We start from the raw sequence: 13956 nt of genomic DNA on the forward strand, positions 1-13956 counted from the left end.
CTTTAAAGTTCTCATCAGTCCTAGCACTGAAAGACTATTCTGATAAGTTGCTGCATGTCCCCAAACTTTGATCTACCTATTTAGATTGGGACTCGCTCTCTTATAACAGTGATAGAGCTCCTAGTAGAGTTTTCCCCATACTCTTGTAATGCAAACCATGACATCTTGTCATATTTACTAAATCCAGAAGAGTAAAAGTCCCACAGATGAATGTGCATCAATGGTAGTGAGACATTGGCTGGTTCATGTTTAATAAAACCTCATGCTTTATTTTACCCATAGTGAGAAGCAGAAGTCATTGACATTTGAAACATAAACTTTTTTTCAGGTCAAATTCAGGGGAAAGAACCAAACAAAATCAATTTTCCTCTTCTGTCTTCATCTTTTCCCTAATCCCTGAGGCAACAATGGCAAAAAATAGCTCAGGGAAGAAGGTGCGAATGTAAACTGCTGCTCTGGGGATAGGGTTAGCCATAAGTACCTCTTGCTTCTTACTGCTCACTGTGCGCAAGACTTCCTCTGCCACCTCCACTGGGTGCACGCCATATGCCACCTTTCTGAAAAAGACTGTAAATCAGAGAGGAGTGAGAGCTACAGACAGACAGATCTGAGGGAATGGTAGTGAAAAGATACACGGTTAGTGCATCAGTCAAATGAGTTAAACTCTTACACACTTTCAGTCCCTTACCCCTTCCCTTCCCCTCATCTGTACGTCCCTAAGATCTTTTTACAATTTTGAAGTAAAATCATCACAGTCCCTAAGAGAAGGAGAACTTGAGTGCAGTGGACCTCTCCCTTGGGACCTTTCATGCTCTGCTTCACCTCCATTTCTCATGCCCTGGTGTATTTATTTTCTCACATAATGTTGTCTCTTTCCATGTTCCTTCTCTTTTCACCAGGCTCATCTGATCTCTCCAATCTCTCTTTTCTCTTGCTCCCCTAACTTGTTCATCCTTCCTGTCATTTCCATTCTTTTCCCTATGCTCCTTTCTTCTCCCTGGGAAATGCCTCCATGCTGCCTCATGGGCTTCATCTACTGACTGTCTTGATGCATCAAACCTTACATTTCCAAATAGATGCCTCCCAGTTGCCAGGTGCAGGTTGGCGATGGTATGAACAAATGAAGGTTGGATTCACAGTGCCGACAGAAATATCAAATTCTTCCATTTCAGCTCTAAGACAATCAAAAAAGCCTACAGCAGCATGCTTAGAAGCAGCATCTAAAAGAAAGAAAAAAACCCCAACAACCCCACATATATATGTTTGGATATATGAATGCATGGATATGGATGTATGATAGAGCTCCATAAAACACGAATGTTTGGAAAATTGAGCATGGAATGATTAGCCAAAAAGCAAAAGAACAGTGAATTATTTCACTTGGTGAAATCATCATATGACATATTTAAAACAAACAAAAGAAAATTATTTGTACAGGGCAATTATGCATGAGGCATGCAGTCAATCTCGCAATACATCTCAAAGAACATGCATCTGGATTTTCCAATCAGAAATATTAAGTCCTGGGTTAAGGAATAATACTATTATCTCTACAGTTTAAAAATGTCTTTGGTGGATGGACAGCTGTCCCTGAGATGAGTCTCTACACCATCTGTTGCTGCAGTCTGTGACACATCAATAAAATGCAGTGAAATACATATCCATTTCTGGAATGCAGGAGTACTAAAGTTTTGTAAACTAATTAGTCCTTTGCCCTGCAGCAGCAATCTAAGATGCTTTTAATATTAAAGTTAATTTTAAAGTTACTTTAGTAACTAAATGTTAAGAATTTTTTAACTCCTCTTAGTGCCTTTTTATTGAGAATGGTGTTAAAGAATGTTGATAGTATGTGAACCAAAAACCAGAACTATGTGTTAAGTGCAGCCAAGCTGCAAAGCACTCGTCCACCTTGTATTTGACTCAGTTTGCAGTGAAAATATAATCTGTGCATAATATAATCTAAAATATGACAGGTGGGCTCCAGGAATGGAAGGAAGCTTCTCCATTCATTTGTTTTGAAATTTCTTCTGCTGGCAGCTTCATTTCATGCCACATAGGTATTGGTAGAGGCATTGTAAAAACTATCTCTGATAGCTCTTCAGTTACTCATGATTTTATACACATACAATGTATCTTGACACAATCAGTTGTTTCCTAGATGGAAACTATTCCAGATGTCCCATCAATGTATTGTTTCTTTTCTGAACCTTTTTTGTAGTTCTTCTACTTTTTTTGAGATGGTGGACCAGAATTGCACACAATGCTCAAGATGTGGGCACTGCATAGATTTATATAAAGACATAAAGACAGATTTTACTTTTTTTTTTTTTTTTTCTATATTGGTGTCCTTACAGATTCTGTAACTGTATTTTGCTTTCATGGAACTGTAAGTCACAATCCAGAGGTCTCACAGACCTTTTAATTCAGAGCCCATCATCCACTCTGACCTCCTGTCACAGTTAAAAATGTCTGTTTACATCTATGCTATATTTTCTATCCACTAAGTTTGCATTTTATTAATATTTCATCATAATTCAGTACAGCTTAATTTTATTAGGAACTTTGGATGAAAGACCTTCTTGAAAATTTTCTGGAAAGCCAAGCAGAATATAATTACTACATCTCCTTTTAAACTCCCACACATAAATCCATTAAGTGCATGAGTCTCCCTTTACAAAGCAGTTGCTAGTATCTACCAGTATGTTATATTTATACACTGCTTCATTCTTCATTATGGTTTCTACTAATATGCCTAGTACAGATGTTAGACCTACAGGTTTGATGTTTCCTGAATGTCTCCTAAGATCATAAAAACATCCCTTGCTGTCACATTTGATATCTTCTTGTCCTCAAGTACCTTAGGCAGTAGTTATACTTCAAAGATAATATCTTACCTAGTTTTTTTTGAGTTCCACTTTGATTCTTTTGGCCAAATGTTGTATTAATAATTTATTGAATTCAGATGCAAATTAACACTTTTAATAACCTATTATCGGTGCCATGGAATAGTCACAATTTATGGACTAGAATGTACATTTTTGCTATGTATAACTTACAAGCTGCACGAAATGGGATTCCTATTTTTCCTTGGATACTATTAATTAGAACAATTTGGCCAGTTCTTCTTGAGATCATGTTGGGAAGAATGGCTGGGGAAAAAAAAAAAAAAAAGAGAAATAAAAGAAAGAGCCATATAAGTAAAAGATCTCAATGTATTCAGTGAAAAGAAGTGATAGCTGAAGTGTAGATAGCACAACTTTAATGAAGGTTGTCTCAATACTGCAATCAAAAGTATCACAAAATCCAGTAGCTGGAAATTGAGTGTCTTCTAGACTTCACTTGGATTCTACATGCAGATTTGGGTGCAGTATTAATACATTTAATTGTCAGCCTGTCTGGTTTCAAAAGTGTCTGATCTCAAAACCCTTGCAAGGGTTTTGAAACCAATTGTCTTTCTAACAAAGGCAGGAAGCACAAAAATGAGAGAGTCACCATATGCAAAATACAATAAGCAGAAAATTTTAAAAAAACTGTCTTTCAAATATCTGCTTATATATTTTTGACCAACCTATTTCCAAACCCAGACACTCCTGTTTTGATCTTCTTCACCTCAATGTCAGCACATTGATTTTCACAGAATTGGTTTCTATTATAGTGAAGAAGACAAAAATAAGTGCAAATGAAACAGTATAATGCCAATGACTTGGATCTCAATCTTTAAGTGGCAACGGCAAAACACGAAAAATAATTAAAATACCTTTGGTTAATGTTATAGGTCCAAAATAGTTGGCATCCATTATCTTTTTATCAAGTTCCAATGACATGCTCTGCACTGCTCCTTTCACTTTCCTACTTGCATTGTTGATCAGTATATCCACACAGCCATAGCAATTCAGGATTTCCTTAGCTACATCTTGAATGCAGTTTATGTCTGACATATCCAGAAGTACGAGCTTTGGTGCGTATGTCTAATAAAGAAAAGACTTAATTCAAGGATACCTGTTATGTAAAAATGTAATTCTATTTACTTGTCTTGTAAATTATTTCACCTTGATATCTAAAGAAAGTGCTTTTATCATTCCCACAAAAACTTTGATTTGTCTTTTAACCCACTCTAGAAAGAACATGCTTCAGCAATGGGTATTCATAGACTGAAATTCAGATGAAGCAGAACACCATGGGAAGGGTAAGCTGGACTAGCTCTACCCTATTGATTTTTGACTCTCTTGTAGTCAGTGGAGACAGATAGACATGGGGGGGGGGGGGGGGCATGACTTCTACCACTCCAAGTTGTGGTCTTTCTGTAAGCAGCCTTCTGGAGAATTTTGCTGATCACAGAGTCTAGGATATAGTGCTTTGATAGATAATTTACATATACATGGGGGCAGTTGGAAGGCAGGAATGGTTTGTTCAGCTATAGGTTATCCAAATAGAGTTTACATTTGTATGATTTCTGCAAAGATGTAGATTTTATCAGCTATGGGACAAAGGAATGAAATCTGAGTGTCTTCTCTTAATATATTACTATGACAATTTAATGCAGATCCCTTAGTCATACTTAGTACCATTTTCTGTGCGGACTAACATGAACACACTACTTTTATAGTTGATGAATGAAGATCACTGCAAAAAAAGGATCAAACACAAATACTTGTTGGTCTGGTGAGCAATGGCTGTAGAATTTGTGTGATGCCTTCAGGAACACCTTTGCCTTGATATGAATCTGCTATCTGTTGGTCACAGAAGGAAAGCTTTCCCATGAGCATCAAAAAACCACCTTCAAAGAACCGGTAGAAGTGGCAGCCTTGCATGCCTACTTGCATGGTGACTCAGTCAGTGGTAATGAGGAAAAGGCATTCTTATTCATATGCTCCCATGCCCTTCTAGCTGGGACTTCTCTCAAAGTAGTGGAGAAACTCAAAATTAATTCAATCTTTAGACTCATTTCCCACTCTAATTATATGAAAAATGAATGATAGTTCCTGTGATTAAATGAAGCACTTTGGATCCCTTTCATCCAAATTAGCATTTCTAGTTAGGTGGCTTGTTCAAAATGCAGGACTGCTTTACAATAATTGCATTGAATTAGCTCAAGAGAACAGGATGTGTCGCTTATACTTTTGGCATCATGCTCTGAAGACTTTCAGAGGTGTTTCTCTCTCTCTTTCTGGACTGTGTTGGGTGTGTTACCTGGGTGACCAAATCACCATTAACAGTGAATCATGTTTCAAGTATCTTCTTTTATAGAAGAAGGAGTAAGTGAGTAGGTTGAGGTGTATCAGGGAGTGTGAGAGAGAGATAGACTATTGGAATCACACCCTACCTTCCCTGGGACAGGCCCAACAGGAAGGTAGGATGCCTGATAAAGAGGATTCCCTATCCTCTCTCTGCCTGGCTGAACACAATGACTTAAGGGATAGGGAAGAATGGTGACAAGTTCCTGCCCAGTGCAGCAGAAGCATCTGCCCTGTGACTTCCCCACCTTCCCAGGTGCCCTTGCATAACAGATATGAGGCTCTGCAAGTGGAACCAAACAATAAGGAGGACAATGGTTCATCTAACTTGGAAGGTGTTGCTGAGGTTGAGTTGGCCTATGCCCTGCATCAAAACTCCTTCCATAAAGAAAAAAAAGACGGATCATTGTCATAGGAAACTCCCTTCTGAAGGGAACAGAAGGGCCAATAAGCAGACTGGACCCACTTCTTAGGGAAGTCTCCTGTCTCCCTGGGGCTTGAGTTAAAGACGTGAAGAGAAAGCTTCCTACACTGATACAGCCCCCAGATTATTATCCATTGTTGATTTTTCAGATAGGCCACAAAGAAGTTGCAACAAGAAGTCCGAGGGCAATCAAGAGAGACTTTAGAGCCTTGGGACATCCAGTTCAGGGATCAGGAGCACAAGTAGTGTTCTCCTCTACCCCTCCAGATGCAGGGAATTATGATAGGAGAAACGGGAAGAGCCAGCAGATCAATAACTGGCTCTGAGTTTGGTGTCACCAGCAGGATTTTTTTGATCATGGGTTGGTCTATAAGACACCAGGCCTGCTGGTGACGGATGGGATGCACCTGTCTCAAAGAGGGAAAAGGATTTTTGCACAGGAGTTAGCAGGGCTCATTGAAATAGCTTTAAATTAGATTTGAAGGGGAAGGGGATAAAAGCAGACTTGCTAGAGAAAAGCCAGGGGGTGGCATGTGAATGTTTGTGGGATGGTGTGCTAGTGAGGTCATTTTGGTCTGACATCTCAGTGGAGGTAGGAGTCGGAAAGCCATGTGACAGCAAAAACACAAGGGTTATTGATAGGTTAGAAACCACAGAAGGTCCAGTAGGAATTAGAGCTTCTCCCCTTAAAAAGGTGATGAGATCAGTAGCCCAACTCAAGTGCATCTACACCAATGCACACAGCATGGGCAACAAACAGGAGGACCTGGAAGCCATTGTGCAGCAGGAAAACTATGATACAGTCACCATCACGGAAACATGGTGAGATGATTCACACAACTGAGATGCAATGGATGGCTACAAACTCTTCAGAAGAGATAGGCAAGGAAGGAGAGGCAGTGGGGTGGCCCTATATGTTAAGGAGTGTTTTGGTTGTTTAGAGCTTAATGATGGTGACGATAGGGTTGAGTGTTTATGGGTAAGAATCAAAGGGAAGGCCAACAAGGCGGATACCATGGTGGGAGTCATTGACCACTCAACCAAGATGAAGAAGCAGATGAAATGTTCTACAGGTAGCTGGGAGAAGTCTCACGGTCACTAGCCCTTTTTCTCATGGGGGATTTCAACTTACCAGACATCTTCTAGAAATACATACAGCAGAGAGGAAACTGTCCAGGGGGGTTCCTGGAGTGTGAGGAAGATAACTTCCTGACATAGTTGGTGAGTAAGTCAACTAGGAAAGGTGCCCCACTGGACCCGTTGTTTGCAAACAGAGAAGGACTTGTGGGTGATGTGATGGTTGGAGGCCATCTTGGGCATAGAGATCATGAAATGATAGAGTTTTTGATTCTTGAAGAAGTAAGGAGGGTCAGCAGAACTGCTGCCTTGGACTTCTAGAGGGCAGACTTTGGCCTGTTAAGAAGTCCCTTGGGAGGCAGTCCCAAAGGGCAAAGGAGTCCAGGAAGGCTGGGCATTCTTCAAGAAGGAAATCTTAAAGGTGCAGGAGCAAGCCATCCCCTTTGCCAGAAGAAGACTCGCCTGTCTGAACAGAGAGCTTTGGCTGGAACTCAGGAAAAAAAAGAGAGTTTATGGCCTTTGGATGAAGGGGCAGGCAACTCAGGAGTACTACAAAGATGTCATTAGGCTATGCAGGGAGAAAATTAGAAAGGCCAAAGCCTAGCTAGAATTTGGCTACTGCGGTTAAAGACAATAAAAAAATGTTTTTATAAATTCATTAACAACAAAAGGACAGCTAAGGAGAATCTCCATCCTTTATTGGATGTGGGGGGAAACATAGTGACAAAAGATGAGGAAAAGGCTGAGGTACTTAGTGCCTTCTTTGCCTCAGTCTTAAGACCAGGTGTTCTGTGGGTACCCAGCCTCCTGAGCTGGAAGGCAGGGATGAGGAGCAGAATGATGCCCCCATAATCCAAGGAGAAGTGGTTAGCAACCTGCTACAACACATAGATACACATAAGTCTATGTGGCCAGATGGGATCCATCCAAGGGTACTGAGGGAGCTGGCAGAAGTGCTCACCAAGCCACTTTCCATCATTTATCAGCTAACCTGGCTAACTGGGGAGGTCCTAGTTGACTGGAGGTTAGCCAATGTGATGCCCATCCACAAGAAGGGCCAGCAGGAGGATCTGGGGAACTACAGGCCTGTCAGTCTGACTTCGGTGCCGGGGAATGTTATGGAGCAGATCATCTTGAGCGCAATCATGTGGCACGTACAGGACAACCAGGTGATCAGGCCCAGTCAACATGGGTTCATGAAAGGCAGGTCCTGCTTGACTAACCAGATCTCCTTCTATGACAAGGTGACCCGCTTAGTGGATGACGGAAAGGCTGTGGATGTTGTCTACCTGGACTTTTGTAAAGCCTTTGACACCGTTTCCCACAGCATTCTCCTGGAGAAACTGACTGCTCAAGGCTTGGATGGGCATATGCTTCGCTGGGTAAAAAAGACTGGCTGGATGGCCAGGCCCAAAGAGTTGTGGTGAATGGAGTTACATCCAATTGGCGGTCAGTCTCAAGTGGTGTTCCCCGAGGTGCAGTACTGGGGGCAGGTCTCTTTAATATCTTTATCAATGACCTGGACGAGGGGATCGAGTGCACCCTCAGTAAGTTGGCAGACAACACCAAGTTGGGCAGGAGTGTTGATCTGCTTGAGGGTAGGAAGGCTCTACAGAGGGATCTGCACAGGCTGAATCGATGGGCTGAGGTCAATTGTATGAGGTTCAATGCTAAGTTCTGGGTCCTGCACTTGGGTCACAACAAGCCCGTGCAATGTTACAGGCTTGGGGAAGAGTGGCTGAGAAGCTGCGTGGTGGAAAAGGGCCTGGGAGTATCGGTTGGTAGCTGGCTGAATATGAGCCAGCAGTGTGCCCAGGTGGCCAAGAAGGCCAATAGCATCCTGGCTTGTATCAGGAATAGTGTGGCCAGTAGGACTGGGGAAGTGATTGTGCCCCTGTACTTGGCTCTGATGAGGCCACACCTCGAATACTGTGTTCAGTTTTGGGCCCCTCAGTACAAGAAGGACATTGAGGTGCTGGGGTGTGTCCAAAGAAGGGCAACAAAGCTGGTGAAGGGTCTGGAGACGAAGTCTTATGAGGAGTGGCTGAGGGAACTAGAGTGGTTTAGTCTGGAGAAAAGGAGGCTGAGGGGAAATCTTATTCCTCTCTACAACTACCTGAAAGGAGGTTGTTGGTCTCTTCTCCTAAGTAACAAGCGATAGGACAAGAGGAAATGGCCTCAGGTTGCATCAGGGGAGGTTTAGGTTGGATATTAGGGAAAAATTTCTTCAGTGAAATGATTATCCAGCATTGGAACAGACTGTGCCAGGAACTGAGTCACTGTCCCTGGAGGTATTTATAAGATGCGTAGATATGGTGCTTAGGGATATGGTTTAGTGGTGGGCTTGGCATTGCTAGGTTAACAATTGACTTGGTGATCTTAAAGGTCTTTTCCAACCAAAACGATTCTATGATTCTTTTACTGGATTTAAAATGCTTTGTATACCTGAACAAGGTGTTTACCTCAAGTTGTGAATTTTCAAAGCAGGGTGAGGAAATACTTACCATACTGGGGTCTGCCACACTAATTAAAGCATCATACAAGGCTTCTAACTTTTCCCATGTTCTGCCACACAACACAAGCCTTGCTCCTCCTGTGTGAAACACCCGAGAACATTCTAGGAGAGATATACGTTCAAAAGAAATAATGACAATAATAACAATTTCATTTTGTTTATTTTGCTTGAAATGGGATGCTGATTTTGCTAATGATGTTGAATCTATGCTGTAAAATTCATTAATTTTGAAAGAATAAATATTTATTAGAAAATAGAAAGCACTAAATGGCAGTAATATATATGTGAGTAATAAATTAAAATTTAATGTAATGGTATAATGCACAATTAATGGTACAGCACAATGGTACTATTTAGTCATGAGAGTTAATAAAAATTTAATTAAGAAATTATGTGTATGTGAGCTAATGGATCATGTGTTTTAGTTAGAAAAATTGTTCTAATTTTCTTTCTTCCTTAACTCTCTCCAGATACAGACTTGCTATAAAGAAAAATATTTACAAAAATACAAGCTTAAGCTTATTACAATACAAAGTGCATTTTTTGCAAACCTTCATGTAAACTGCAGTATAAAGAAGAAAACAATCAACCCCAGCAAATAGTAAAACTAGGTCTATATGCTACCTTCATGAAACTCTTGGCAACATGAAACTCATCTACAACTTTAAGAAAGAGCAATACAGAGAAACTCACCACCCAGTGGCCCACAGATGGAGCACCAGTGAGGAAGGCCTTTCTTCTACAGACCCTTCCCTCCATACATAATCCATCCCAAGACCTTTATCTCCTGAGTATCAGACCTTCCCAGTAGTCGGCAGAGGAATCAGGGACCAGCTTGAGCGACCTCTAGTTCTTCTACATTCCCTGAAGCCTTCTTGAGAAGGCCACTGAGAAGTTTCTGGGTATGCTGGGCTGGCACTGCTTTCTCTCCTTATATTCAGGGAGATTCTGAGCTAGGGGTTCACCCCAGTTTAAGCTAGGTTTTTGGGGAGGATTCTTTTCCCTTCCTTATGTAAGCAAATTGCAACTGTGATTTTCTGAAAGTGGGGATTCACATAACAAGAGGAACTGGCAGTCAGTGTTACCCATCATCCCACCTCAGTGGCTACAAGACTGCAGCCAATTTATTAATTTAGGTCTTCATGGGAGTATATGATCAACTCAATCCAGATTATGAAATACCAGACTAAAGCATCTTGACAGCATATGTTTGGTCTATTTTCTTCTCTAGGTGGTGTTGAGGGAGAATATATTCCTCGCTGTCCTGTCAGTTTGACAAATCTGTATGACAGTTACATATTCAGCATGGGAAGAACAGCAGTATGGTCTTACAATCACTCTTACGCCTTTCCAGCCTGTTTGATTTGTCTCAGCTCCTATGGCCTTTGTTGAATTGTCAACAATACAACCCTAGTGCTATAGCTGTCTGTCCTCCAGAAAGCATTTTCTTCAGATTTCAATACCCACAGGCAAATCCAGTTATGCTAATATGCCCATCTTAGATTTTTTAAATGCCCATATTAGACTCTTAATATCTATATGGAAGCACTTCTGGATCCACTCTTCTATTTTTGTAAACCTGTGCAGCTGGAGACTTTTATTTATGAAATCTTTTTCATTATTTATAACAGTAGGTTTTTTTAGTATCTTTTTTCTAGCGTACAAAGATTTTTTGATTTAAAGCCCAAAAAGATTATTTGCCAGTACTAGGGCAACTACACCAGTGTTTTTGCTATAATCATAACAGTTGGGGCAACCTTGTGAATAAAATGTGACTACTGTGTGAAAAGCAATAAAAGAGAAAAAGGGAAAACAATTATGTTCTCATCTAGAGCTATCCCGGACTTTTCTGAGTTACAGCACTGAGAAGAAACAGGAATCAGGTTTAAATAACAACCATAAACCATTGCAAATATCTTCAATCATCATAGGTTTTGTTTCTCTTTTTTAACTTTGATGAATGTCATCTTTAGTCCGGAAATTCTAGCATGTGGGAAAAGGAATTTGGCTGTTGCCTAAGAGCTCAAATATGCAGCAGCTGGCCAGACAGCTGGTATTTTAAAGCTCTGGATGAATGGTCATCACATATGCATGAGTGGACTGCACAGCAAATTCTGCATGATTTGGAATCATTCAAACCTGCAAATAACTTCTTGGTATCAGCCTATAGAATACTGGTACTAGATGTTTAGGATAATAAAATAAAATTGCTTTGAGTTATCTCCTTTTTCATCTATATGAAAAAGGATGCGAGGCAGTGGAGGAGGGGAGCATGGAACATGACACAGTGATTGCTTTTGGAGTCTCAAGAGACAGGCAGCAGCTAGTCACCAAAAAAAAAAAAAAAAAAATTGTTAATAAAGAAATTGAACTTAGGAAAATCTTCCCCAGAGGTCATGCAGTGCTGGAGTAAAATACCTGGAGAAATGTTTAATACATGTTCTTTATATTTGGAAGTTTCCAAGATTTGACTTGAAGCCATACCCAGTCAGGTCTAGCACTGGTGATGTTCTTGTTCCAAGCAGGACTTTTGGCTAGAAACCTTCAGGCGTTCTGTGATTCTACGAGACACCCAATCTCAGCTGGAGAACTCTAAATCATGCCTCTCCAAACAAAAATACTGAAGTACAACCAATCAGAGAAAGTACATGCTAATACTACATACAACTGAAACTGAAGTGTGTCAGGGAAAGGGAAAGACCAGGCGGGATATGGAGGTCAGATTTATTGCATACCTTGTCCTAACAGGCTTTGATAAATAGCATTCCTTGCCAGCATAGTGTGCATTTCTGTTGCAGGTCTCTGCTCTGTTCTGCTAAAGAATAATTCTGGAAGAGTATTCCCTTTCCCCATCTATTTTCTGCTTGAGAGTGCAATGTTTCCAATGTACAGCAAATCTTCATTGAAAATGCCAAAATGTAGCCTCAAGCTATGTTTGCCTTATCAGGTACTTGCATCTACTACCCCTCAAGTGATGCCTAGAGCAGGACTGTACATAAGCAATAAATGACCCAATACCTTTAATCTGGCAGCACCATGTAGGCAGGAAATATGAGCCAAGAAGTAGTATATGCTAATTGGCTGGCCACCCAGGCAATAAGGTTGTATAAACAGATAAATTATCAAATATCCTTTCCTTCTGTCCCCTGAACCCACCATTACATGTAGCCAGGCAGCCCAGTTTAAGGTAATGGAGGATATCAAGGGAAGAGGAGTAACATGGGTGATGAGGAGGCAGAAATATGAACAGGGACAGAGGGGAGAGCACTGCTGTTTACAGGGATCAGGAAATGTTGACATCCTTAAGGGCTGAGAAGGAACATGTAAAGAGTAAGGTGATACCTGTTTATACTGATTTGCTGCTACCCTGCAGTGACAGCCTGTGTAATTAGATCTCATAGTAGCAACATGCTAAAAATAGCACTTCTAATGTGCTTACAAAACCTCTCATTCTATTGAATTAAATAAACACAAAGCAATGCAGTTCCTAAAAGTTTACCAGCCACCAATCCCTGTGGCTGAGACTAAAAATGCACATTTAAAAATCGTAGGATTTCTTTAAAAATATACTACTTAACTTCTGCTTCATCCAGGTTGTTATGAATATATACAAGGTAATGTATGCACATTTTATCACCTAGAGGGTGGTTCTCTGGCTGTTTCTGTTCTCTGACACTGAGAAGAAATGAGACAACTTACCCTTGCCCAGTCCAGAGATGGCATCTGTGATCACCACCACCTTGTTTTGCACAGCTGACTTGGACAATAGCCACCTGAATGACTGGTAAATATAAATAATTCCACTGATCCCTAAGAGGATCAATGGTAGAGCAAGTGCAGCAAGAATACCCATCTCTGCAGGAAACAAAAGATCATATGAGAGTAACAGAGAGTAACAGTAACCACTTACAAAACCAGTAATAATACATTCATTATTTTTCAAATTATTCTTATCTAAAATAACAATGTTTTCACATATATAAAATACAGTAATCAGCATGCCAAAGGCTTGAAGCAGTGGGAAGCTTGTTTTCCAATCTATGGCTTAATATTATTATTTCATAAACAGGGTAATATTGTTTGTTTGTCTGTTTTCCTGATCATTGCATGGTCTAACCAAATCTGGATTCTTTTTGTTCAAAATTACTTTATGTTGGCAAATAGAATAATAGAATTTTAGTACAAATACTGTCTTGAGGCAAAACATAGGCTAAAGTATAACACTGAACTTTCAGTTATGTTGCTATTATAGGAAAACAGATAAGCTTTTAATCCTAGTTTCAGATAAAAGACATAATGGAAGTGGTTTTGGTTCTAAAAGAGAAAATAGAATCACTTACTATGGCTATGAAGACTCCAGGTACAGATAAAGCATTCTTTTGTATTTTTGTAGATTTTTGTATTACAGGTTTAATTAAAGTCCTTTAGCAGTTTCATAGAACATTGCATTTGTTGAGACTGCTTGCCCTGAATGAGAATGGCTATGTATAGCCATGTGACAGAGATACTTTAAAAGTAAATATAGCATCTACAGTGTGATTCGCATGCCTGACCTATCTAGACCAACAGGCTGGGCTGTCATGTGAAAGCTACTAGTACAATATCAATTCAACAGTACAAAGTAACATCTACCTTTCTGTTTTGCCTTCGGTTGTAGTTGTTCATAGGACTGTCTCAATTTCTTGACATTGGCCTTCAATTAACTT

The 13956-nt window shown here is 40.3% G+C and overlaps 1 protein-coding gene across 2 annotated transcripts; it reads right to left on the minus strand.

The window, feature by feature from the left end:
• Window positions 1-242: 242 nt before the first annotated feature.
• DHRS7C (dehydrogenase/reductase 7C) lies at window positions 243-13737 on the minus strand. 2 transcript variants are annotated; one of them, XM_054846774.1, is made up of 7 exons: window positions 13591-13737; window positions 12950-13105; window positions 9240-9352; window positions 3758-3968; window positions 3057-3149; window positions 1065-1220; window positions 243-567 (listed from the first exon to the last, which is right to left on the minus strand). In XM_054846774.1, the coding sequence occupies exons 2-7, from the start codon at window positions 13101-13103 to the stop codon at window positions 359-361; spliced, it is 936 nt and encodes a 311-aa protein (XP_054702749.1). In that variant the 5' UTR covers window positions 13104-13105; window positions 13591-13737; the 3' UTR covers window positions 243-358. The 2 variants fall into 2 exon arrangements, with proteins under 2 accessions (XP_054702749.1, XP_054702750.1); XM_054846775.1 differs by having other exon boundaries at window positions 9240-9328; window positions 13591-13726.
• Between the last annotated feature and the right edge of the window lie 219 nt (window positions 13738-13956).

Source organism: Grus americana, chromosome 18 (genome assembly GCF_028858705.1).
Source record: "Grus americana isolate bGruAme1 chromosome 18, bGruAme1.mat, whole genome shotgun sequence".
Lineage (NCBI taxonomy): Eukaryota > Metazoa > Chordata > Aves > Gruiformes > Gruidae > Grus > Grus americana.

What these genes read in the sequence shown, in the direction of transcription:
- DHRS7C (XM_054846774.1), bottom strand. Translation starts at nt 13,103, where the DNA reads ATGGGTATTCTTGCTGCACTTGCTCTACCATTGATCCTCTTAGGGATC. An exon ending in GTGTGGCAGACCCCAGTATG is followed by an intron (nt 3,969 to 9,239) that starts GTAAGTATTTCC and finishes TTTCTTTATTAG; the next exon opens with ACATACGCACCAAAGCTCGT. An exon ending in AATCCCATTTCGTGCAGCTT is followed by an intron (nt 1,221 to 3,056) that starts GTAAGTTATACA and finishes TCTTTCTTTTAG; the next exon opens with ATGCTGCTTCTAAGCATGCT.